The following is a 25996-nucleotide window of genomic DNA, read 5'->3' on the forward strand; positions in this document are numbered from 1 at the left end:
CGATCCCCGAGGTTTTTTAGTGGGTTCGAGTCCCACACTACCCTGATCTTTTTTCTGGGATATTGTGATCCCTCAGAAGAGATCAGGGTGTGCGCGGGCATTTTTCCTCGTTAAAAAAAAAAAAAAAATTACCTTTGTTTTATTTACGTGTAAAGGCTGTATAAGTATATGTGTTGCAGCAGAAGCGTATGTGCAATACGTGCATGCAGTTTATGCACTATTGTGGTGAATGTAGTAGGGTTTAGTCGAGTGTGCATTAGTTGCATGCGTGCATAAGTAGTACATATACGTACGCTAATGTGTATTTTCGCATTCGTTTTATTGTGTGCGTGAAAGATGTATCTAATTTAAGAGCAGTTTACTTAGATTTTATAGATCGGATATGTTACGTGACATATCAGTCATATAGTCATGATGATAAGGTTTGTCTGTTCGCTTTTTTTGGAACGGTCGATTTTACAAATTTTGAAATATCGAGCATACAAGTTTTAATAAATTTCGTGGTTTAAATGATAGTGATATATATGTAATAAAGATACACACACTGGAAATGCAAGGTGAAGTAATATAAATGTTTTTTTACTATAAGATTTTATAACAGTTAGTCTCAAATTTTTCATTGAAAAGTAAAAAAGGAATAGGAAAGTTATTATGTTTGGTGATTGTAAAAGTAAAGTTTTGAACATTATGTTATATCGATAAAAAATGATAGTATCTAACGTATTAGTTAGTTTGTGAAAGTCACTTGTTCTCGATGTTTTAAATTCTATTAAAGCAACAGTTTTGTTTACTTTGTGTGCGTCAAAATTGACGTTTGAATTGCGCCAGAAATTTCAAAGCTTTAGAATATCGTCATTATTTTGTGAAAGATAATAGACCTTAACTTTGTTTATTAGTTTTAGTAGTTATTATATTATCTATTTTTTTCGTGTTTTGTATATTATCTATTTTTTTTTATATTTATTATGTCATCTATTTGTTTTTCATGTTTATTATATTATCTATATTTTTTCGTATTTATTTTTTTTTAGTTTTATGATTTTGTATTTCAGCAGAGAGAAGACTGCTGAGAGCGGCTAGGGTCAGGTGTCGATTTGACACTTGGACTCGTGCACATAGCACGGAATAAAACCATGTCGATGTTTGGACATAGTGTACGCACCGACAAGTCGTTCGTGGATATGGCTACGTAGTTATCAATGTGCACCACTTGTGGACATTGCGCTGACTTACAGGGTAGAAAAGCTATTAAACCTGTTCTACATTGATCGCAAGCGCAAACGCAAATGCAAAAAACATATCTGGTAGAATTGATGACTAATCTAAGTGATCTATTTTTTTTCGCTTGCGATCAATGTAGAGCGGGCTTTACACATTCTCTTTTGATCCTGGCCGCTCTTAGTCTTCTCTCCGCTAAAACTTAATTCGGTGATTCGTAGTCAAATAACGTGGACATCGCGGCGCTCGTGAACAAAACATAAAATGCACCCGTGGACGCTTTCATGACTTTCTTTGCTTCCGACTTCCTTGGTTGTCTTTTGTCGGTTTTCGAAATAGTTTAAATGTCAGAGTCAGGAACTTGTATACGAAGGTTTAGCTTATGAGTTGATATAACCACAAAAATTGAACGAAAACTATAAAGAAGTGCTAAAAAGGTATACAAAGAGAGACTGAAAGCACGTTAATTTCGTAAAAAGAACTTTTCTCTCCGAACAGAGTATCCACTGTTAGTTATTAAGTTCTTCAAAACATGCAGGTTTAATTAAATGATTTTTTTAAAATGCATCATCAATTTCACGACGATGAAGAAGAATTTGAACCAAGAATTACACCAAAACCTATAGCAAAACTTGATGTAAGTTTTATTCTCTAATATTTTACTTTTCATTTAGTACTTGTAAATTTTTATATGTATCAATATAAAACTACTGGAGATGTAATCATAGGTGTAATCATAGATGTTTATAGCATTTTGCAGTGCCAACTGTGCCAGAAGTATCTTTAATTTTTGAAAAATCACCAGCACAAACTTCTAACAAAAATAGTAGCAATTCTTTGTCAGTAAGATCCTCTGAGAATATTGCAAAACATAGTTCTACAACTCCTGTGTCATATAACTCTAATTCTTATGCAACATGGAGAAAACAAAATTATTTGGGAGAGACCAATTCTACAAGTACAACTTATGGTTCACCATCATATAAAAATGCCTATAACTGTAGTCATGTATCGCACTCGAATTTTCAAGATGTTTCCATACAAGCAAAACAAAGACAAGATAAGATATGTGATATGCAAAAAGAACTAGTGAATACAAGAGTTAATGACAGAATATGTGAGAAGAGTACTCAGTTAAAATGTTCTGATATAATCAATTCTCCTAATTTTGAAGAGGATATGTCACATTTTAGTAACGGACATTTGTCTTGTAATTCTCGACAAAAAGGACCATATGGCGTACCTGACTACACTAAGAGACTGTCTAATGGTGGCGTTTCGGATGCTCTACAGAAAATTGAACAATTACCATGCATTGGATATCAGCAATTTTCCACACCTAGCTCAAATATAGATAATAATGAAACAGTGAGAACTTTGTTGCAGCTTGTAAATAACCAGAGCGAACAGATTAAGACTTTGCAACTTCAGGTAGATAGACTAGTAAGAATGCAGGAAGAGACTTTTAGGAACAAGTCAGCATGTCTTTGTTCACAGTCTCTTGCAAATCAAGTATTTAGATGTCCAACAATAAATCATTATGATACTGCCATTAGTTCTTCTATTGGACAATCTCAGAATCAGAGTATGAAGAAGCCTATGAGTTTGCAGAGTACATCTGTTATAGAGAAGAAAGTCTTGGACAGCTTTAATAAAGAAGGTAATTCAGAAACAGCATTAATGGAACAACAATCGAAGAAAGCTTTTATGGAACAAAAGGTTTCAATTGGTGTCATGACGAGTTTTGAGTTTACTGTAGAAAATAATCCGTTTCTAGTAGATGCTGATAAATATGAGAAAAAAGAACTTGAAAATAACATGGACAGAAGAAATGCTATAAATGTACACGATACAACAGAGCCTGTTATGAGATATAAGAATACATTTACCTGTAGACCTGTAGCGGCACAATTGGAAAATATAGTCGAAGTTGCGGAAAGTAATATGTCTTCAAGTCAACAACAAAGTAGTAATTTTAATACAAGTTCTGTGAGAGATTCGGAGAGACATATATCAAGACAGTCAGATTTATATAACATGGCTAATGCTTCAGAATCTTCAAAAATGTATCAGTGCCATGCTCCGGATTTAACTAAAAGAAAAATGCCCGAGGAAGTGTACATAGGAAAAAGTAACACTGTAGACAAAGAAGTGGAAAATGCAGACAGAATGATGAACGCATCTATGAACGTGAATCGTAGTCCTGCTGAAAGTGCAAATTGTAGTAAGGCACTTAGCAATTTACCTAATTATGTTGCGATAAATAAAGAAAATAGCAACAACAAGATGAATGCTTATGAAAACGCCTCACAGAATTATTTACCTATGACAGATTATTATCAAAACTATAGAGAGAGAGAGCACAATGTTAAACAAAGTAGAGATATAAGTGATAGTATGACACTGAGCGAAGGTGATCTTAGAGTAGTTCAAAGACCACCACCAACTCCAGAACCAAGTATTCACGTTGAGATGCAAGAATATTCGAGCGATGATGAGAGTGATAGTGTGAAACGTACACCAAAAATAGGTTGGACCTTATACAACAATGTTTTGGGACAAGTTAATGAAATCTTGCAAAATTCTGGCGCTATGGATGATAAAGATGAAAATAACGTTAGATCAACTAGCAAAAATGAGCAAGAATATGATAGGGAAGCCAAAACAGCTGTAAACACTGTCAAAGTAACTACGTTGGAGCAACTTCGAAAACTTGGGATCAGTTTGACTGAAAACAATGAACATAAGGAAGCGAATGCTAACAAGTCGTACGTGTCTCTTTTATCTATTAATTTTTACTCACAATAATCATCGTGTAATTGAAGAATTATTAAGATTAATTTTTCGAAATTTTTAAAATTTCTATTAATATTTTTTTAAATTTATATTAATATTTTCTTTCAAAAAGGTTGGATTATGATTCGTCTTTTTATCCCCGTTTGGATTGCCAAGCAAATATGATACAAACTACCAGTATTGTAAACGAAACAAACACGAGTATGCATATGAAAGCGCTGGCATTAAAGTATTTGAACGACGAACAACTGGCTGATATAGCTTTGCATAAGCAAGAATCGTTAAAACATCTTATGGTTAGTAACATGCAAGGGACCAATTTGTCGTTTGCTACAATGCGATATTTAGAAAGATATCAACTTATACCGGGAAAGAATAACATTCAAATGGAGGGTGAGTAGTGGAGATTTGTGCTCCCTTTTAAGTTTTATTCACAAAGTAATTTCTTTGTGTATTATTATTTTATACAGAAATATAAAGTTTATTCTTACTCGTGTTTTAGATCAAATATATGGTGAAACAGCATCTAAACACGATTTTAAATTGGCAAGTGAAAAAGATAATCCTGCACTTCGCCGACGTCCTCTTGTACAAACATCTGGAACCGCTTGTCCTAGTAGAATATTAGATCTTTCAGCATTAAAAAAGCAACCAAAATTATTATAACTTTGAACTTACGTATCAACTTACATTAATAGCTTTTATATTAAAAAAAAAACAATATATTTATATAAAATTTTTATAATTGTGTGTGCCGTACGCGTTGGCACGCGTGTGAGTTTGACAGAGTGAAATAGAGAGAGAAAACAAAAAAAAAACAAAGTGTTTATATGAAATACTACAAGATAGTTTATTCAAAGTTTTTTTAAAAAATAGAAAACTACATAGACTGACGTTCTTGCGATTATTTTTACATATAGCATAAGTTTTTATTTTAAAGTACTTTCTTTTCAAAAAAGAATCTTTAATTTTCTCAGCAATCCCGTTGATTACAAATCAGTTAGTTAAAGTCGGCGCTTATCTATTCATAGATAACGATTAGATTAAATTAGAATTCATCCAATCAGAACAAGGCGATTCAGTCTTAAAGATTTCGTTTATCACAGTTTATTACTTTGCTTAAATTCCAATAGGAGTCTCTGTAATCGTTTAGGTACGTAATTGACCAGCGTGATACCGCTCAAGCTGTTTTGACAACTCGAGGCAGTTTGGCCGCAGCTGTGCAAAAGGTGATTATGTGTCTCACAAGTATTTAAAAATACTTTGTCAAAAAATTGTTTATAAAAAATTTAAACATATGCATATTATGTGTGTGTGGCGAGAGATATAAAAAAATATACATTTGATTTCCCTTTGAATTATGGTAACTGAAACAGATTGTTTTGTTTTTTCAGTAATGGTTACGGACAGCAAAATGATTACGGACGTACAACTCGCAATATTCTGCAACATCCTGGGAGTCGCACTATTTTTCTTAGTGTTTCTCTTCCACTACATAAATGCGAATTATTCAAAATAAGAAATGGAAAATTTGTTATTCGCAGTTTTTACCGGGACGTAACATAACCTCATCGAAGCATTTTATGTTTCTTCAATATTGTGATCACAGTCCATTAGGCAAGTTACTTTACAAACTTGGAAATGTCAGAATGTTTGTTGATTATATATTACGTAATTTGAAAAAAATTTAACATTTATCTTTTTCACATGTGTGTAATAATTTCTAAAAAAGAATAAACCATATGGTTTTGTTTATCGCAGTATATGTATATTCTGTTTTACATGCATATATATATACATATATACATATAAAGTTGATGTTAAAAAATATATATATATATAGATATGTAACTAAATAAAGGATCGTTTTGTCAAAAAAAAAAACTAAACATAATTATGATTACAATTTACTTAAATGTTTCAGCCTGATGTAGATGTTAAACAAGTCTTCATGCGCAAGCTCATCAATCATATTATCGCTTTGTATCTTATGGCGATAAATACGTACACATTTTTCATGTTGTCAAATTATCATATTTCAGCTTTTGTATGTCTGAAGAAAACTCAAGTACTTACAATGATAAATCCTCACAAAAGTGCTATTCTTATTTACACACATATAATATAAATATTATTCGACATTTGTCAAGGTTAAAATTAGGATACATGTAATGCAAACAAAAATTTTAAATGTAACCGAAGATTTATACACATATAATATATCGGAGAAAGAGTAGGGAAGAAGTAGGAGCAAACCTCATCTCTTATTAACGTACACACAAGGTGTAATATCTCTCTCTCTCTCTCTCTCTCTCCCTTTTTCCCTCTCTTTTTCTTTCACGTGGAGAGGGGTACGTAATATGTATTGAAACAACACTCGCGGAGCTTCTTCAAATGTGGATTCATTTGCGTCATGTTCGTAAGCTTCGTAGTTATACTTTAACGTTTTATCACATTAATCGGAAAATGTCACTCAAACGTGAGCCGTTCGCGCTTATATGTATGTTATTGAAACACAATGTAATTGTTTATCATGAAATATGCACATTGTAAAAAAACCCGAGCGGTGTTTATTTCATGTGTTGAATAATAATAGTGGATGATATATATTGTGCAAATTTGAAATAACATACTTACTTTGTGCTGCGGCATGTAAATAAGTGTTTAACTTATACGTTTGAAGTTTTTAATTTGTACGACACTCGAGCGCGCGTGCGTGTAATTTGCGGCATACAGCTAATTGAAAATGAAAGAAAACGAAACAATAAGTTGAAAGTAAGTAAGAAATATATGCGCGCGCGCATTACATTTCTGTTAGAAATTCAAATCTAATTTTCGACGAACTGTATGAAGAATATACTTCGAAAAAAAAAAAACGGTGATTAATTAACGACGCGTACATTTTTGGAAAAGTCTACAGAATGTTATCAGTATTTTTGATATATTTTTGTGTAATTACATCCATTCACGGATTTGTCTTCCGAGAAGCCCTGAATTTCGCCAAGTGTCTGGCAACATGTCAAAACGTAAGTTACATACTTAAAACGGAATATTTTTTTTTTTTTTTACATGTCACGCACGATAATATTGCGTAAAATACTTAAATACCGATGCGCACGTAAGATAAGCCAAATTGTTTTTAATAACCTAGATAGAAATTTAATGATATACCGTATACGTAATTTGCTTACATAGTTTGTAAAAACTGTTTGCTAATCTTCAAGCTTGGCGAAAGCATATGTATCAGCAGCAAGCGCGTCATAGTGAAGTATGCGTACATAGTAATATATCTTTATCGCGGTGATCATAGTGCGTTACACTCGGAGAAAAAATTCGCCGCGATAATACGTAGCGAACGTAAAATTCAATAAATATCGCGGCGCAATCGAGAGATAGAAATGTCAATATGAAGCAATGTTTGTATTCAATAAGGTCGAGCCTTATGGTTGCGCGCCGAGCGAAACACTTTCCGATCTGATATTTATTCTTTTATACCTATACTCAATTTGCAAAAGAATGTGTGTGCTTTTTCAATTAAGAGTCTCTTGATACTCTCGTGTGATCAGATGGCGAATTTCTCCTTTTAAGGAACACACTCGCGTTCTTTCGACTCCGGTCTCTTCGCTAGGAATTTATCCCATATCACCTGTGTCTATACTTGCTACACACTCGAAATACACATATGCTCAATAATAAAACGAACACATTTTAGATCTTTGTTTTGACACCTGTGTCAATATCGCGGGAGAAGTAGCGATATATACACACAATCATGCTCGGCTCGGCCGCAAAGAGACGTTGTTGCGCACACTTAACGAGTTTTCCAAGATTTAGAAAAGAGAAAACTTCGGAAATCTCGTGTTTAATGACATTGTTTGTTGCAAGCACATGATGACGATATACATATTTGACGATGATACACTCATTGATAATTTGCAAACAATATCATGTACCTAATATTAACAAAAAACAGAAGATAATTTTATATGTGAGGTAACATATTGTGTGTGTGTGTGTGAGCGCGTAATTTCTCGCGCGATATTCATACACACTAAACAATGCAGCAGTTTTACGTTAAAGAGACTATATATCGCAAATATATATTGAACTATATTCAACGAGAAAATCGCGCTAAGGCGGCAGACACGGTAAACTGTATAATGCATGAAGTTGTTTTAAACATGTTTACTTCCATTTTCGCGTTTTTTTTTTTTTTTTGTACTTGTAGAAGGTCATGCGAATTAGATTAGAAAAAAACCTCTCGACGGCCGAGCAAATATTTTTCTCTGTACAATATTCATTTAACGCGATAAGAGAGAATGCAATTATTGTAACACAGATTTGTGTGATGCAATTATTATATCGCAGCGCACACACACACGCGCGCGCATACACGTAAAAATATACAATACTTCGATTGTCACATTTTATTATTACATATCTCACTTTGTTTGTTTGTTTGCGCAAGACTAATGATTACAGTAGAGATTGCAGAAGATACTAAAAAAATTTGCTACGCAAATTATTGTTTAAAGATATGTGATTTATAATGCGCATAGAAAAGTGCGCAATTTTCTGTAAAAGCGATGCGTATAACAGCGAGAAAAAAAAAAGGACTGTTTAAACAGCACCTGCTGTCGACTGCTGCTAATGATGATGATTTAAGACGGTAAAGCAAAGCACGTGAAATAACTCTATGTCGAATCATCGCATTCTTTCAAACGCGCATCAAAATAACGTGTGCGTTTCTATATCTTTTGTCACTTGTGTGCAAAACAAAAAAATTTCAATTTCCACATATGTTGACAATAATAATAATATAGTTTTTGAGCTGAGAATCAATTGCGCACAATATTGCGTGCGATTACTTTGCGTATAAATGTGCAATGATATAAAAGAGACACGTAATTTGCCATGTACACACACATACATACGCATACATACACGCAATCGCGTAAATCGGAATATCTTCAACAGGAATCCGTAATCTGATCGCGACATCCTGTGTTTTTTGCGTCTGAGAGGTTCAAAACTCTCTGTTTCTCAAGAGACATCAATGCGGCCGCGATATCTCGCATTAATGTAAATCTCAATTTTAAGTGCGATGCAAATGAAAAAAAAAAACGCGTTATGATGCTTTATAATATTATTATTTCAAGCTTTGACATGTGCGCAGTTTTACCGAGTGATCGTGTCGGCGACGATCGTTTGTGTACGCGCGTTTCAAAAATACACCGCTGAATACTTGCCGAAGTACGAATTGAATCTTGTACGCGCCGCTGCTGTTTGTCATTATCGCAACGCTGATTGAAACAAACATATATCTCGAAAAGTAATAATGAAAGAAAAATTGTTAAAAAAAAAAAAAAATAACACGAATTATTACGCAATGGAAATATGATATCCAGTTGTTGCAATTTTGAGTGAATTGCTTATCTTGCAGGTGTCGTGCCGAAGTAACTGTAATCCGCAACTCACAGACGAATTCGAATGTAAGTTACACATTAGTGTTTAAATAATTAGATAACACACTTTGAAACGTGAAGTTATCTCTTTGCATATATATATATATTTCATTAGAACTGTTTTGCGATAGCTTATCCGAAAGTAAATGAAAAAACTAACGCGAATGTCAGCTTACACTGCAGAGGAATGCACATGCTCGTAATTAAGCACAATCCTGGAATCTACGTTGTTGAACAGAAAGATCCCGGTGATACGTGGGGCGCAGCCACGGTGGTAAATACTTTTTTAGATTTTTTTTTTTATGAGAAAAGAGCACGAATGTAATTTATTTATTATGGCGCACACAACTGTTGACGACTCGTAAAACTAGAAAATAAAATTGTATATACAGCCAATGTGCAGGTCTAAAAAATGATTATGTATATATTGCATAGCAAGAGCCCTTCGATGTTGAAAAACAGTTTACATAATGATAATGTAAGATAGAAATATATATACAAGAAAGACATATTTCTTTAAGACGAATCTAACTGATAAGTAAGTTTACTAACAGTGGACGCGCAACGATATGTTTAATTGCACACAAATAAATATTATTACTTGACAATAATGTTCCTTCACACTTGTCGGGCACGTTACATTAGTCGATTGAAAAAAGTTGAGCATGTAAAATAGAAATCCACGAAGTTTATTATACATTAGTATACTTTCTTCAGACAAATATATACGAAATATTAATTTTTCGTAGAGCAATGGCGAATTAACGATTTTTTCGAACTTGACGGCAAACACGCTCTATCGTTACCGTTTGCACAGAATAACACAGGATGGAGTTTTTTTAGCTGAAATGTCGGATTGGTTTTCGACTTATTCAGGTATCAATTGTATTTCAAACTTTCTTTACTCTTGGACACCAATTTGCCATATAATTGAACGCATATTTCTATATATTTTTTTAAATCAAAATCTCAATTAAAATTACTATTTGCAGTTGATTACCAACCCTATCAAATTGAACACATTTCACTTGTCAAGATTGAGGAAAATAAAAATACGCGCAAACTGCAAGCGGAAATTAGTTTTGAACCTATGGAGGGTAATTATTCAATTACTCAATAATTAAAAAATATATTACACATGTGTACGAGAAATACATGCATTGTGTGTATCAATTATGTTGTTGTAGATCGAAGTTGTACCTACAACATATTATTTTGGTCAGGGGAGCACAATTTGATCAATTTCAATTTATTAATACCGGTGAGGAAACCTATTTATTTGTTTCTTATTTCATATCTTTGTTAAATTATCAAATATTATTATCCACATGTATTTTTTTAGTTTTTAAATTTTCACTTTTTTCTCAAACCCTTGCGATACAACCAAAACACCACGGTATCAATTCAATCGGAGAACGATGACTTTACCAAAACCAGTAAATCAACGACATTTACTTTCCTAACACCATCGTGCTTGCAAGTTCATTACAACTTGAGCATTTGCGGTAAGTCGTGATTAAATTTGTCCCAAAAAAAGATCAAACTCTTGATTTTGCATGTTGTTCGAGTCTATAAGGTAATTTAAATAATTAACTGAATTATTTTTAAACAATTGAACTTTTATTTTAGCTGTGTCAATTTTTGATAAACAATAAATTATTTTCGTCCGATTCCAGCGCCTGAAGAAGTAACGGGTTTGCGAGTTGATAACATTCAGAAACACGAGGGATTGTACGATATTACAGTCAAATGGGACAAACCCGTTTTGCAGCCGGACAATTACACGTTATTATTCGATTCGTTCCAACTCGAACCGCGTATGTTGGTCGTACCTGGAGTCAGTATTATCGTAATAATACCGATATCTTCGTCTTTTACGGCGATTATAAAATGTCGCTAGATAATAAGTTTTTAATTGTCTTATATAGGACGAAATTAAAGCCGCCTTTTTAAACGTCAATCTCGATGCGCGATATGAAATCAGTATTATAGCGGAATCAAGGGGCGGAGTGAGCTTGCAATCGACCATATTGGAGAGCATCGACAAAGCGACAGGTGAACAAGGTGCGATGTAAACTATTTGTAACTGATTTACAATTGAATTGTATTGAAAGAATTTTGCGTACAATTTTGGAAAAAAAAAAGTTGTAGAACTGTCTTATTACGAGATCATCGTGGCCTTACCGATAATAGTGATTGTTACGGTGATATTCGGAGTGATTTGCGTGCAATATCGTAAGAAGAAGAATAAACGAATTAAGTTGGAATATATGCATTTTGAGGTGAGATACTGTGTTTCCCCGATATGTAATACAATATTCATGCTTCTTGCGATAACATAAAGTACGCGCCCCCTGTTGTATATTCATTTTGATTTTTAGATTGCAAGCACTTTCGAAATTATTTAGAATTTTGGAAGAGATTTCTAGAGAGTCTAACACACACAATAAGTCAGTTCGTTAAAATAGTTTTATTTTTTCTTATCTTTTGAATATCACATCTGGAAACTTAATAATTTTTACTTTTAGAGAAATTGAACTATGAAAGATCTCTTATTGTTGAAATAAAATTTAAATTTCTTTCATTTTCTCGATGTTAAAGTACTTTATAATATTTCATCAGTTACGTGGAAACAGATTTTAGAGATTGTCCGCTTAACAGGATTCCACGGATATGCTGAAAAAACATTCGAAGCGAGATTACGCGATCGAGAACGCTGACGTTCTCTTGCCGCATGATAAATTCGAACTTAGTCCACAACAGTTGAAACTTAAGGGTTTGTTGGGCAGTGGGGCGTACGGTATTGTCAGACTCGCATCGTTGCAAGTTGAGTTTGGCACCACTATAGACGTAGCTGTCAAAATGATGAAGGGTATTATCGATATATATAAGAACACACACATGTAACAGAAAAATAAATACATTAAAGAGTGTTACAAACAAATAGATGAAATATAACTTTTATTGTCAGATAATCCAACGGTCGAAGAGTTGAAAAGTTTTCATCAAGAAATTTCAATAATGAAGTCCGCTGGCCAGCACCCGAATATAGTATCTTTAATCGGATATTGCACTTTGTACAACAAACCTTTACTAGTAGTTGAATATTGCAGCAAGGGTGATCTGCAAACATATTTAAAAACGGTAAAGCTTACAAATGCGCTGCAAGTAAAAAGTTTCTCAAGTCTATCACAGACAGAAAACTATTTATTTAAATTAAAATTATTATTTTTAGATCTGGCAGAATTTAGTAAATACCGTATCCCAGCATAGAATTCGTTTGAAATACGATCCGATTTCTTTTGCGAATAAAAACAAGCGTCAAGATTTTAGTATGTACATATACGTTCGCTTACGTTTATAAAATATCCGATTAATATCACGTCTTATTTAAAGCTTTTTTCTTGTCACGTAGAACAAAACGGATCTTACCATAATAACACGCGCACAATCGCTAATCGCTTGTACGATATTCAGCAAGGTAATGACAGAGAAATTATTTTCAGCAGCATATCCAATGCTGACAATATAATTTTGCGATGATATGTTTTTCAGATGTTATAAAATACACAGAGAACGTCACGTCTGCTGATTTATTAAATTTTGCGAGACAAGTAGCCACAGGGATGGTATACTACTATTACTTCAATATATATATCTATTTGCACATTAAAACAATATTTGCTTTCTCAATATACTTTGTTATATTGTAATTAGAATATGATGACTATGTTGCTATGTAATATGTTGTGTTTTAGGAATTCTTATCTTCAAATCGAATAGTGCATCGTGATCTGGCTGCAAGAAATGTATTAGTGCGATCAGATAAGGTGGTGAAAATATCAGATTTTGGCCTTAGTCGCGATATTTATCAAGAAAACGTTTATCGTAAGAAAGGAAATGGAAAGCTCCCTTTGAAATGGATGGCAATCGAAGCTTTAACGCATCAAATATATTCCACTTACAGCGATGTGTAAATATCGTCTTATAGATATATATATATGTGTAGATACACATTAATTTATTTATTAGTAATACACTCTTAATTGCTTTTTTACGATAAAATTTGAATTATAGATGGGCGTTTGGCATTTTGTTGTGGGAAATAGTTACTTTAGGTGCCACGCCTTATCCCGGTACTCCCACAAACAAAATTCTGGAGGTTCTCAAAAGTGGATATCGGATGGAAAGACCACAAAATTGTGGACAAGAATTGTAGGTATATATATGCGTGTGTGTGTGTGTAAAACATATATTTTATATATTTGACATATATAACTCACGCTCATAAACAGATCTTCCTTTAGAAGTTTTCAATTCTCTGTCGAACATATAAAAATCTTGAATATATTTTATTTTTTTAAATTCAGATATAATATAATGTACTCGTGTTGGAATGCGCGACCACAAAGTAGACCTACTTTTACCGAATTGAAACAAAGCTTGGATCAATTACTCAGTACCTATTCGGAAGACAAATATTTAAATCTATGTGAGGTTCTACAAGAATCAGATGAAAGTAAGATTAACCAACATAAATTATATAATGCATAACAAACAGAATTAATATAATACAATAATAAAAAAAAATATATCAACAAAATCCCTTGTCATTCAAAGAGAACTGTGTTATATCACGTGCAAAATTGTTTATTTTCTAATCATACATGTACAATAATCTGGTGGTATAATTTTTTTTTTCCTATGTATATATGCGTGTGTATATATACAATATGTTATTCGCAATCTGAAAAAAAAAATCTCAGGCAAAAATATAACTTAACTTCGTAGTACTAACAAAATGTTTATACAGTATGTTGCGCTGTAGTCACAGTATTGTATTTGCAACGTATTCACATACATATACACATTTTGTTCCATTGGTTTTTATTTTATTTAGAAAAGATAAATTCGATGAATCGTGCATATAAAGATATAAAGTAGTGGTAAGCATATTCTATAAAAAATTTAAACAAAAAATGGTCTCTGCTTTAGAAAAGAGGAAAGAAATATAATTTGCATTCATAGTGTAGTTTAAGATCTTTCCCTATATATATATGTGTGTGTGTGTGTGTTGCGCTTTGTTATTAAAATAATAGATATAATTTCGGTTATATATTAATTAGCAATTGATATAAATACGAAGTACTGCCTGGCACAAATATATTTAAATATTTTTAAAAAAAATCTAACATTACAAAATTTCTAAGATTTAGATTTCTTTAGACGGTTTTTTCGGACCGCATAGTTTAGACTACAAATGAATACCACGTCCTGGAAAATTTTCTTTTTTAATATTATCAGATCGTTCTTGAACAATTCGTGCATATAGAAATTTTTGTGTTAATCATATAAAATACGGAATAAATCGGAGAATTCAATGTATTCTTTTAAAACAAACGACAAAATAAAAATTTGGATTTTTTAATAGTTTTTATTATTTCTAGTTTAAATAGACTGAAATAACCTGCAATTTAACAACTTGAATAATATTATGTCATATTTCTGTATAATTGGAAAATATTAGAAAGGTCATACAAAAATTGCCATTTTCTAATATAATTATAATGATATAAATAGTATTTTCTTTTTTCTCATAGTAAATATACATAAAGTGTAATATATATATTTTTAAGATAATAAACAGCAGACATATAGACGTATTTATCTAAAATCCAAAGTGTGATCAAATTTTGATGATTTATGAACATGCACAATCACGGAAAAATATATCTTTTAATATTTAAAAATATATATATCTCTTTTTTTCTAAAAAAAAAAGTTGTTATATACAAACGAGATGCAAATAAATACCGGTACTTATAATACTTTGTAATTAATTGAACTTTTCATTTCACTAAAAAAAACACAAATTTTATATAAATAAACATATCAGAGATTTTTATTAATATAAGTAGAAATTGTTTTACTCTGTTAAAATCATTCTATTTTTCGCGAGATTTTTGTGCTAAATTTTATATAAGTACATTTTATAGCTTCGAGACACTGGTTGGAATGTGACCACTGAAAATGTGTTCTCGCAATAACGAGATTTAAATCACGTCGGCATCTTGTTTATTTATTTATTTATTTATGTCTCCGTCACATTTAACATGCTATCACAGAGAAAGTTATGTTGCGTTACTACATATGAATTTCTGATGGATGGTTTTCTTTTCTTTCCTCCTTTATTATTATTATTTTTTTTATTTTTTTCTGTTTTTGATTTTACTGCAAATTATTACGTAAATCTTACTCATGGTTCTCGAAAATCTTTACATAAACTTACAAGTAATCTTATTAAGAACTAAATATATATATCTATTATATCTCGCATTATATACATATGCAAAGGTGTTTCCTAATGATGTGAAAATTGTTGAAAATAATGTTTTTTTTATGATATCGACTTTTCTTTCGTGAAAAATTCAAGTGAAGACGTAATTAGAGCATAATTAAGCCTAGAGATAACGTACGTATAAACAAATAGAATTGTACGTAGAAAGAATATTATTAACTTTAATTTAAAATTGTTGATTTTTTATAGTCGGAAACTAAAAAAGAGCAAAATAAGAATAAAATAAAAACAGAAATTCGCATTCGTGTTGCCCTAAACCAAGCTTTCATTAGCTGATAATTATTTCTTCACTTGTTTTTTCAATAAAAAGAATTAACGTTGAACGTGTCAGACAATACTATCAAATTCTTTTGCAACACCCTGCAAATTTACAAATGTAAATTTGTTTTGTCAGAAATGTAACAAACTCTGTTCGTGGCTCACATTTACATACAATGCTGTTGACTACACGGTAAAAATTCGTTCGAAAATCTGTTCATATTGATATAATATATAAAGTTGTGTTTTACGATATTACAATTTTTCTTACATATATATATATATATTATATCTGTTTTTTGTCTTAAAAACTGACTAAGTTTAAGCTTTACACTTACATTATTTTCGTTCGTATATAAATGTGTAATTAAAGAACGAAATATTATATTGTATAACACAAAGAGATTATATAGCAAAAACAATATTCAGTTAATAGATTTCTTTCATTAAGAAGCCAAAAATCACAGACATGATATCTCTAGATCGGTATTATTCACCGACAGGAATCTCTGTATATATCAACATTCTTTTACTTATCTTTTGTACCACTTACGATGCTACCTGTATCAGATGCTATCGTTTCTATTAATTAAATCTTCCTTGTCTACAGGTGGTGGGCCCGTGGTCAAAGTTGTACTTGGCCCTGCTGTTAAGTAGCCAGCGGATACAGGTGTTCCAGCTAAAGACAATAAAGCAGCTTATTGACGGTTAAAAAGAAAAAAAAGTATAGTATCTTTTTATGCATCATAAAAACATATATCACATCTTACCTGTAAGATAACCAGAACTTGTATTGTTAGAAATAAACAGATCATGTCTTTGATCCTTATACTCCGCCCAAACACTTGACTTTTCCAAAATAGCATTGACTTTTTCGCCAAGAAGCAAACTTTTTGTCATGGCTTTTAACGCTTTCACTATTTGCGCTTTAGTTGTGGCAGGGTTTTCGACAATGTCTAATCGCCCTTCTAATATATTTAGGAGATATGGTACCATTTCGGCGTCTAGTGCCTACACAGGATAACATTTTTTTGATTGACATTTTTGTGAACGTGGTATTTTATCTCACACAATCATTATAAATGTTTTTTACACGTACCTGCTTGATAAGTCTATCTTCGTTCGTCGAGAATAATCTGTTCAGTGTCTCGCATGCGACAGCAATCATGTCTCTTCTCGATTGCATCGCATGCTTTAATGGACTAATGCATTCCGTTTGACATATAGATGAGATGCAAACCTGCATGAAAGTAAATAAGTCAAATTAAAAAATATAACTTGTACAGATGATACATGTATACGCAATTTACTTACTTCGCTTGTAGCCAATTGATGAAGAATTAATATAGCTGTTTTGTATACTGACGGTTGACTATTCTGAACAGACATTTGTCGACAGAGTCGTGGTATGTGTCCCAAGGACGGCACTTGGTCCGCCAAACTAGGTTGCGCTTGAAGTAAACACACCAGAGCTTGTGTCGACAATTCCAACATATCCGTCTAGATAAGAAAAATAAATACGGAACAATTATGTAAATATTAAATATCGAATATGTGTGTAAAATCTTGGTGTAAGACATTATGGATTTTTTAAAATAATGCTCACATCAGTCTTTTCCCTGGCCATCAACGTTAACGTGGTGTCCATTAGCTCGCTCAAGAATTCTTTTGGCTTTCTAAGCGCCCAAGCAGGACTAGCTATGAATAACCTAAGATATACTCCTCCCACAACGGGCTCGTTAGTCGCGATATCGATATTATTTTGTGTATCAGGTAACTTCAATATAGCGTTTGGATTTCGCCTCTGCAGCGCGTAGTATCTTAAAAAAAATAACCAAAGTACCATTCACAATTACTGATTACATTTAGAACAGTGAGGCAAAATACTTTTATCGATAAAAAAAGAAAAGAACAAAAATGAAAAAAGAATAGAATACATATTAATTGATAAAATATTGGACTTACTCCTCTTTTAACTCGGCGACGATTCGTGCTACTCTAGCTTTCGCATCGTCGTCCCATATCAATTCAGGATTTTCATGTTTTGTTTCGAACATATGTACACACTGCTTGGGTGCATCGCGAATAGCTTCACTGAATAATCTGGGTAAAAATTTCGACAGATCAAGTTTAACTTTCGGTCCGGCCAATTTATCGGACGACATTTTCGCGAGTAATTCAGCCGCCGCTTCTCTTATCTGAACGTTACTTGAATTGCAAAACAGATCGAGAACATACACAACAGCTCCTAAAAAATATTAAATACATTATTTAAGGTTTTTAACTAACCATACAAAAGATTTTATTGATTTGTCAACCAAAACGTTAATCTTCTTTGTGTAAAAATTTACTCTTACAAACCTTTCGCTAATGCATCTTTTACAATTTTAGTCGAACTCATCAACGCATACAAAGTTTCTAATGCAAGAAGCTGACATTCCTTCAGGCTGTGCAAACATAACAACAAATGCACTACAACTTCACTCGCAGCTATATCTTCAACGCATTCCTGATTTTTGGTAACATTACTGATTACTTCTAGGGCGCTCTTCTGAATTAACTTATAATTGTTACAACTCAGAAGTCCAAACAGCAGTTTAAAATGTCCCATACATTGTAATTCGATTCCAGGATTATTTTTGATAACATTCTTCAGAGCTATAAGCGCCATAACGATGTGCTCCAACTGCTTCAAATCTTTTTTATCTAACGCAATAACTTCTGACCTCAAATACTCTAAAGAATGCATTGATATAAATTCAAGCAAATTTATCGTAAAACTTTTTGCATTCTGAAAATAAAATATTTTTCCTAAAATTATCTTTTCTCTGTGTTATCTTAAGGTATTTTAGAAAATTTGGTTTTAAAACAAATTGATTTACCTCAATCGGATATACTGGCTGTTCATTGTACACTTTCACAAATATTTCACCGATTATCAATTCCCCAGCGTGTGCGCTATACTTGAAATCGCTAAAATCATGTTCGAAGTCGTCGCTATCGTTTAATCTCCGTTTCTTTTTTAAATATTCATTCAACTCCGCTCTAGTTCCGTTGTCCCAGATCAAATATGGATTTGAGCAATTAGAATTTAATATTTTCAAGATCTCTTCGGGTTTGTCTTTACTAAGTTGACGTGCTAGATAAGGTGTTAACAAACTTTCTAAAGCGGCAATTGTAACTGGGTTAACTGGTGTCTCGTTTTCTCCCTTCATGTAACCACCTAATCTAGCACAAGCACGAACTGCCACCTTAGCTAAGTTATTGGCTACTTCTTGGCGATTTTCGTCCTGATTTCTTTCAACGCCGCCCTCCTCCAACGTGTAATCATAGTTAAACATAAAAAGCAACAGATCCCACAAAGCACCGGATTGCAATAACTGCATTTGTAATATGCTATCTATAGCAAGAGATGAAATACACTCTGTGGCTACTGCACATAATTTCGTTAAGTGCTGTAAAAGAAAACGAAATCAAAATTGACACAAATGTTCCTGAAAAAAAATTCTCTTACCCTATATTTCACATCTATGTTTAAATCCAAATACCTTGAAATGCAGTATTCTGCAAAGGTCCTTTACAAGTTGCGGCAGTTCAATGATCTTATCTCTGCATCCACGGAACGATCCGGCAACAGAGAAACATCTAGTGATATGCGTACAAACTTGTACCGCTATGTCGGTAGGTTTACTCGATTTGCTTAAAACGGACACGCATCGCGTATACGCTTCCAATAACACATCCAAACCACCCTCTCTTCGCAATTCCTCCGCATTCAATGCCGAACAGTGAACCGTATGGTACGCAAGTTCGCTCGCAGCTGCTAGTAATGGAGCAGATTTGGAAAATAGCCGCTCGTCATCCGTTTCTAGTTTGATCGTCTTAATCAACTGGGGATATCCAGCGTATTTGTAAGGTCTAAGTTCGTCCGTGTATCGATGGAAAAGAATGCTCTGAGTTCTTAATATCAAAACGATGTTGTCGGGATTAGGACCGGTAGTTGACCAACAACTGCGGCTGCATAGAAATTCGTATGCCTGACTAACAGCTTCGAATTTATCCTGCAATTGTTGTCAGATTATATTTTCATGAACAACTTATACAAAAGAATAATAAATTTATATTATTCTTGACATATACTTTACATTTTGTTAAAACAAAGTCACAATAAGAAAAAAACAACAGGCTTACTCTGCCGTCAGGATTTTTGTCGGGATGATACATTTGAGCTAATTTATAAAACGATTTTCTGACAACTGCACCATCATGCTGTTTTCCACTAGGTAAGCCGAGTTGTCTGTAAGCCTCGTCTACAGTCATTAAAGGTGGTTTTTTTTCCACTTCTTTCTTCCACGCGTCCAATACGTCTTTTAATAACTGCACCTGATTTAATATATGTTACGGTTATTTAATTAAATTATTGTCTGTGTATTACATAAAAAATTAAGATTTTTTTCAACACTTACAGGTTCTGGAATAGGCCACTGTGGAAATTTAACAGTATCACAAAGGTGTCTAAGATAGAATATTTGGCAGAATAATTCATTCTCCAATTGCGGATATCTCACAGCAGGTATAGCGATATACTGATACCTGGCCATGGTATGGCTTCGTAACTTGGGAGTGAAATCTGCAATATGTGCAGCAATTTTCTCAATAAGCATTCGTCGCATTTCTGCGTTCCAAATCGCTTCTGGTGTATCGTAATCTCCAAGAAATATTTGCGCAAATTTCTCTGCTCCGTGATTTTCTAAATAACTCACCATCGCGTCGGGTAATAATTGACCGAGAATACTTCGTTGCATGATATCTGAAGAGGTGTTCTAGAAAACCATGCGACATTAATGTTTACACGTCTTTTACATGCGTGTAAAGGAACAGAAAATACATTTATATTATAAACTTACATCATCATTTCTGAAGGCTTGTTTAGTGTGCGTAAGCTGTAGAAATCTTGCGATCGGCAAAACGTTAGAACCGGTGTACATTAGAATAAAATAAAATACACCGGTGAGATAAATTTTCGACACATCCGCATTATCTCGCATTATTTCGCATAACAATGTAGCAACTCTCTCGACCAAGATCGGATCAAACGTTAGCAATAGCTGCACAATATGCGGCAAATACTGAAGATCGGATAGCAATCGCTTTACACGTGGCAACGGTCTGATAACCGCGTCGTCGGCATCTCTACTTGGAAAATATTCACACATCTTAATTAAAATATTCAAGATTAGAGTAGCTAATTCGCTTTCGTTTATTACAGGAGTGCCTTTCGCGACAAGACTCCATTTTAATTGTGGCACTTGCGAAATTGTTTTCCATCCGTCTAATCCTTGCGACCAAACTTTCGTTTTGTGAGTCACTTGACTTGAAGCGTACTTCTCTTTTAGATCCTTCAAACTTATCGGACCTTCACGTTGATCACCGTTATTGTAATACCATTCCTTCTCCATTCGTTCTTGCTGCGGCCCTGCCTCTATCACATTGGTTTGCGTGGGTACGACAGCTCGGGAAGTATGTAAGTGTGCTAACGTCAATAAGTCAACTAGTGTTCGCACTCCGTTTTGATCCATTATCTCTTTGACATTTCGCCTATGTAGTATGAGTTTATTAATGAACATAACTAGCCTATCACGCTCCGTTCTATCTATGCAACGCTCCAACATGCCTAGTATATATTTTGTATCTGAGAATGGGCCGATATCCTCGTAATATCGTCCGTATACTATCGTCATTGCTTGCAAGCAAAGGCACTTCATTTCGATTTTTGCAGTCAACAAGAATCTATGATATAAATCATTAAAAAATTCGTATCTGTAAATTAAAAATGACAAAAATTATTAGAAATTTTTTAAATGTTTTTTTTTTAATCAGACAGCAAACGAACTGTTTTCACATTAAATGATGCGAAACAATTATCTAAGATACTTACGATTTTCTTATCGGGCTGTCAGGACTGTCCTTCTCCAACAAAAGTCTCAAGTAGTAATCTCCGATTTTAACTTCGTCCGAAAGACACTGATACTGCACCTCAAATTCTCTATGATTCCACGCGATCAATGTTCCGCCCGCCAATTCTTTATCCGAGCTAAATGCGCGTATCTCATTTTCTAACGCTATTCTCAACTCTTCTCTCGTTTTGTGATTCCAAATCAAGTTTGGCAGTGCGTGATCCTGATTAAACTTATAGTAGAATAACTTCCAATTCGCTTCGGATTTAATTCGTTCTCTACGTTTTCTCAAAACTATCGGACGTTCCTTGATCTTTTCTCTTCGTTCTATTCCGATACGCGCGCCCCAGTGCTGCAAAGCATTTTCCACGTGTTTTTCAACCACCCGCATCTGACGTTCGATGGCGATCCATTGCGGGCTCTTTTTATTTTTTGACGCGTGATCTATGGCGATTTTCAAATTGTCGCGATTGTTCAGTCTCTCTTCTTCCAAGAATGAATCCGGTACTTTTTCATCAGAGTCCAAATAGTTCAACAAACCAACTGGCTACAGAAGAAATTGCAATATTTTTACGTTATTATTGTGACACTTTAACAATACTCTGTTTTTTTTTTATAAGTGCGCATCTATTAAAAAAAAATAATAATAATTAACTCACCATAATGCGTTTCAGTAATCCCATAGCTGTGGGATGTCCCGTGACCCACAAGCCTACCAAATGTCGGCACAATTGTCGATGTGTTAACAATCTACTATCACTACCAACAGTAAATAAACTATGCAATAAATGTCTCGGTAAAGCTCCTTCGGCAAGTGCCAGCTCTTGCATTTTTGCTGCTACTTCTGGCGCGCCTTCCTCGATAATTGCTCGCATTATCAATCCAGCACCTTTCACCACAGCCAGTGAAGGATGTTGAAACAGTCTGAATAATGATCTGCCTCTCGCTGCAACCATCTCTAGAAGATTATCAAAATGTTTACCGTCGGTTGTTTCACTGTACGGCACGCACAGGGCAAATGTTAAAAGGTCGAGCATGGCAGAGACTACTAGAGCACCTGTGCCATGATTCTGTAATATTAAAACATACATATCAGTAAATTAAAAAAAAACAAATAAAAGAGACTGTGTCTAATCCAATTTCCTGGAATACTTACAATATGACTAACCCACATTTCGAGCAAACTTTCTAAAAACTTGTTACTGCTGAGCAAGCTACTCTTGTTCAATTGTTCTTGTCTTAAATCGCAGTCGTCGTGCATAGGTTGCATCAAAGCGCAAATACAATCGATGGCAGCCTGTGTCACCCCGCTATTTTGTTTCTTTAAAGCCTTTACGACCTTCGTACCAACAGCTTCTCTAAAACCAGAAAGTGTTGTGAATGCGGCAAAACCAATCTTGCTAGCCACCAATCTACGTAATGCATGAAACTGCGCCTCAATCTCGCTATTCGTTTCCAGATCTTTGCTGATCAGAGTATTCAAAGCTCCCAAGATAATCTTGTCTTTGTTCTCAGTAAATATTCCCTGTAAGTAATCATTCGTGATACGATGTACTTGAAGTTGTAACGTTGTTACAGTCCATTCAAGCGGTACAACTTCCTGGATAAACAAAAAACATCTTCATGTGTTTCATTATGTCTTATTTACATTTAATATAAAATATTCATTTGAAACTTTATACTCTTATTTACATATACTTTACAAAAGATAGAAAAAGCCATCTTTACATGCGTCTCGGTTACATATAAAGTTTCAAGAATATTGCGAAATGATCCCCAAGTAACCGCTTCAATGTACTGTATTATGTACAAGTTTATATAACCAATTGAGATACGTCTTAATTGTCTTTTATATATATATATATATACACACACACATACACACATATGTACACAATTCGAAAGAAAATTGATTTTCCTTACGTCTTGAGTAACGGAATAATTGAGACCACTGTATGGTATATTTGCATTGAATCTCTCGAGAATTTCAGCAAATGTACGTCCTCCAAGTGGTTGTTGAAGAAACTTTACATGTGTTGTTTCGACTTCTTCGTCAACGGGTAGATTAAAGGGCCCGAGTCTTTTACCTCTCGCTATTGGATACATCTTCACATGAACATCTCTATTACCGGATGCTCTCACACCATCCAGCAAGGACGCCAACAACGAATCTCTATTTGTCGCTGTATAACTGCGCGTTTGACCATTAAGGTATTGTATTGTAAACAGCTGAGGATTATCATTATCACGAACCAAAGTAAAAATGTCCGATAACGGCCTAAGAGTACAAATATTATATGTTTGTGGATCTCTCTCCAACAGACATGTCTCTGAAAGACAAAGCGTTCTTCTCTGAGGATCCAGGTGTCGGGAGGAAATCTTGTGTACGGTAAATTCCGAAACGCTTGTTATATGCTCGTCACCGCTGAATTTTCCTAATCTTTGAGCAATGAAGTCATCAAGTTTAATAGGCTCCTTTAACATTTTTATATTAATGCCTAAATTATTTAACGCAGCTTCTTGCAACTTTTTCTTTATCTCCTCTATATGTACAGACGCGAAAAGATGTAGACGACCAAATCCACCGCATACAATTACAAATCCATTAGGGTAATCTTTCATAGTCAAAAGCCCTTCAAAATCTTTGTAATAATAACTAGCTAATACCATGTTTGTTGCAGGATCTAATTGATCGAGACTGTACGGAGTTATTTCTAGTACAACAGGCAATCTTGTATCAGACCAATGATGTTTATATGCTTGATATCTCTACAAATATAAGCATTATATTTTGCTTATGTTACATATATGTACAGAATTGTTATATACATGTATAAAGCTTACATATTTTTCTCTTTGTTTCATGTATATATTTATCTCCACGTATAAAAACACACATAAAGACTGAAGAAAAAGAAAAACATATACATGTACAAACTCACCAATACTTCTTTTGGTTTTTCAACTTGATTTCTATATTTAAGAGCTTCTGTCAGCAAATGTGGTCTATGTTCAGAACTAAACTTCATAGTATCATTTTTCCGTTCTTTACGTACAGTTATGGTAAATTCATGGGAGCCTAATTGACTTTTGTTTGTTGGTTGCACATTTATGAAGTCAGAATACTCCCATTTGTTTGTGACCTCCAATGTTCCAGGATTATATGTTGTTATTCCCATAGAACCAATGGAGAAAATACGTTTGTATCTAAAATATGACACACTTGTTTTATGTATCTCAAACACACGGCATTAATATTGATAGAAAAAAAAATTAAGTTTTATTTAAAACATTCTATTACAAGTAACAGAAATATATTATTTCTTCATAAAAGACAATAAATTTACAAATATAGATTTCTTAAAGTTAAAACTTTTTGCTTTTAAATTGCAAGAATGATATCGGCTTCTGTATATTGTGTATAGACCTGTAGAGATCTTATTAAAATCTTCTTTGATATATTGGTTATTTATTTGTTTCTATATATATATCTTTCAAACATTTTATAACTCAATTACAGAAGAAGAAAACTGTTCAAGTAATAAAAAAAAATTGCACTTACTTCCCCTTCCATGTAGAATGTTTGGTAACCAGAAAGCATGCCACATCTTGATTGTCCTTTATCGGCATCATTGTTTCATTTCATGTGGGTGTAGTCCAAACAAGTTCAAACAAAATTTTAATAAATTACCGAGTACTACTTGCACAAGACAAGTGTGATGGGAGAACATTCGCGCACAAGTTTATAAAAGTTTACACGATCTTCACATCATTCAAATCGAGAAGTAAGGTAATGACCTTTAATTATATAAGTCTTCGCTGTTGATTTTTATCCAAAAAGATGATACGTACGTAGGCACACTTTTATCTCTTTCATCTAACAAATGTCATTTTCGACGGCTTCTTCAGCCTGGAAGCGGCCATGATGGTCATAAATGATTGGG

General features: G+C 33.5%; 4 protein-coding genes across 8 annotated transcripts; 3 read left to right on the forward strand and 1 right to left on the reverse strand.

The window, feature by feature from the left end:
• The first annotated feature begins 1275 nt into the window (after window positions 1-1275).
• Window positions 1276-5042, forward strand: LOC109859959. 2 transcript variants are annotated; one of them, XM_020438721.1, is made up of 5 exons: window positions 1276-1855; window positions 1969-2878; window positions 2999-3986; window positions 4127-4407; window positions 4517-5042. In XM_020438721.1, the coding sequence occupies exons 1-5, from the start codon at window positions 1781-1783 to the stop codon at window positions 4678-4680; spliced, it is 2418 nt and encodes an 805-aa protein (XP_020294310.1). In that variant the 5' UTR covers window positions 1276-1780; the 3' UTR covers window positions 4681-5042. The 2 variants fall into 2 exon arrangements, with proteins under 2 accessions (XP_020294310.1, XP_020294309.1); XM_020438720.1 differs by having other exon boundaries at window positions 1969-3986.
• Window positions 5043-5150: 108 nt separating this feature from the next.
• Window positions 5151-5806, forward strand: LOC109859960 (dolichyl-diphosphooligosaccharide--protein glycosyltransferase subunit 4). Its single transcript, XM_020438722.1, has 2 exons — window positions 5151-5243; window positions 5409-5806. The coding sequence occupies exon 2, from the start codon at window positions 5411-5413 to the stop codon at window positions 5531-5533; it is 123 nt and encodes a 40-aa protein (XP_020294311.1). The 5' UTR covers window positions 5151-5243; window positions 5409-5410; the 3' UTR covers window positions 5534-5806.
• A 101-nt stretch (window positions 5807-5907) lies between these two features.
• Window positions 5908-16924, forward strand: LOC109859962 (tyrosine-protein kinase receptor torso-like). Of its 3 annotated transcripts, XM_020438726.1 has the most exons (20): window positions 5909-6789; window positions 7003-7040; window positions 9458-9506; window positions 9611-9753; window positions 10229-10355; window positions 10472-10576; window positions 10667-10740; window positions 10822-10984; window positions 11156-11316; window positions 11408-11543; window positions 11625-11761; window positions 12141-12351; window positions 12451-12623; window positions 12715-12811; window positions 12895-12960; window positions 13035-13108; window positions 13238-13452; window positions 13557-13694; window positions 13850-13998; window positions 16706-16924. In XM_020438726.1, exons 4-20 carry the CDS (start codon window positions 9667-9669, stop codon window positions 16750-16752), a joined length of 2160 nt encoding a protein of 719 aa, XP_020294315.1. In that variant the 5' UTR covers window positions 5909-6789; window positions 7003-7040; window positions 9458-9506; window positions 9611-9666; the 3' UTR covers window positions 16753-16924. The 3 variants fall into 3 exon arrangements, with proteins under 3 accessions (XP_020294314.1, XP_020294315.1, XP_020294316.1); XM_020438725.1 differs by having other exon boundaries at window positions 5908-7040; XM_020438727.1 differs by lacking the exon at window positions 9611-9753 and having other exon boundaries at window positions 5910-6789.
• On the reverse strand, window positions 14012-25977 carry LOC109859961 (dnaJ homolog subfamily C member 13). Of its 2 annotated transcripts, none has more exons than XM_020438723.1 (18): window positions 25615-25977; window positions 24995-25259; window positions 23976-24821; window positions 23209-23652; window positions 22712-23122; window positions 22034-22599; window positions 21003-21915; window positions 20562-20918; window positions 20287-20478; window positions 19644-20156; window positions 18978-19550; window positions 18457-18886; window positions 18061-18343; window positions 17702-17915; window positions 17410-17595; window positions 17195-17335; window positions 16866-17106; window positions 14012-16774 (listed from the first exon to the last, which is right to left on the reverse strand). In XM_020438723.1, the coding sequence occupies exons 1-18, from the start codon at window positions 25683-25685 to the stop codon at window positions 16662-16664; spliced, it is 6759 nt and encodes a 2252-aa protein (XP_020294312.1). In that variant the 5' UTR covers window positions 25686-25977; the 3' UTR covers window positions 14012-16661. The 2 variants fall into 2 exon arrangements, with proteins under 2 accessions (XP_020294312.1, XP_020294313.1); XM_020438724.1 differs by having other exon boundaries at window positions 14013-16774; window positions 23209-23577; window positions 25615-25976.
• Between the last annotated feature and the right edge of the window lie 19 nt (window positions 25978-25996).

The sequence above is a fragment of the Pseudomyrmex gracilis genome, unplaced genomic scaffold (assembly GCF_002006095.1).
Source record: "Pseudomyrmex gracilis isolate BER0280 unplaced genomic scaffold, ASM200609v1 scaffold_308, whole genome shotgun sequence".
Lineage (NCBI taxonomy): Eukaryota > Metazoa > Arthropoda > Insecta > Hymenoptera > Formicidae > Pseudomyrmex > Pseudomyrmex gracilis.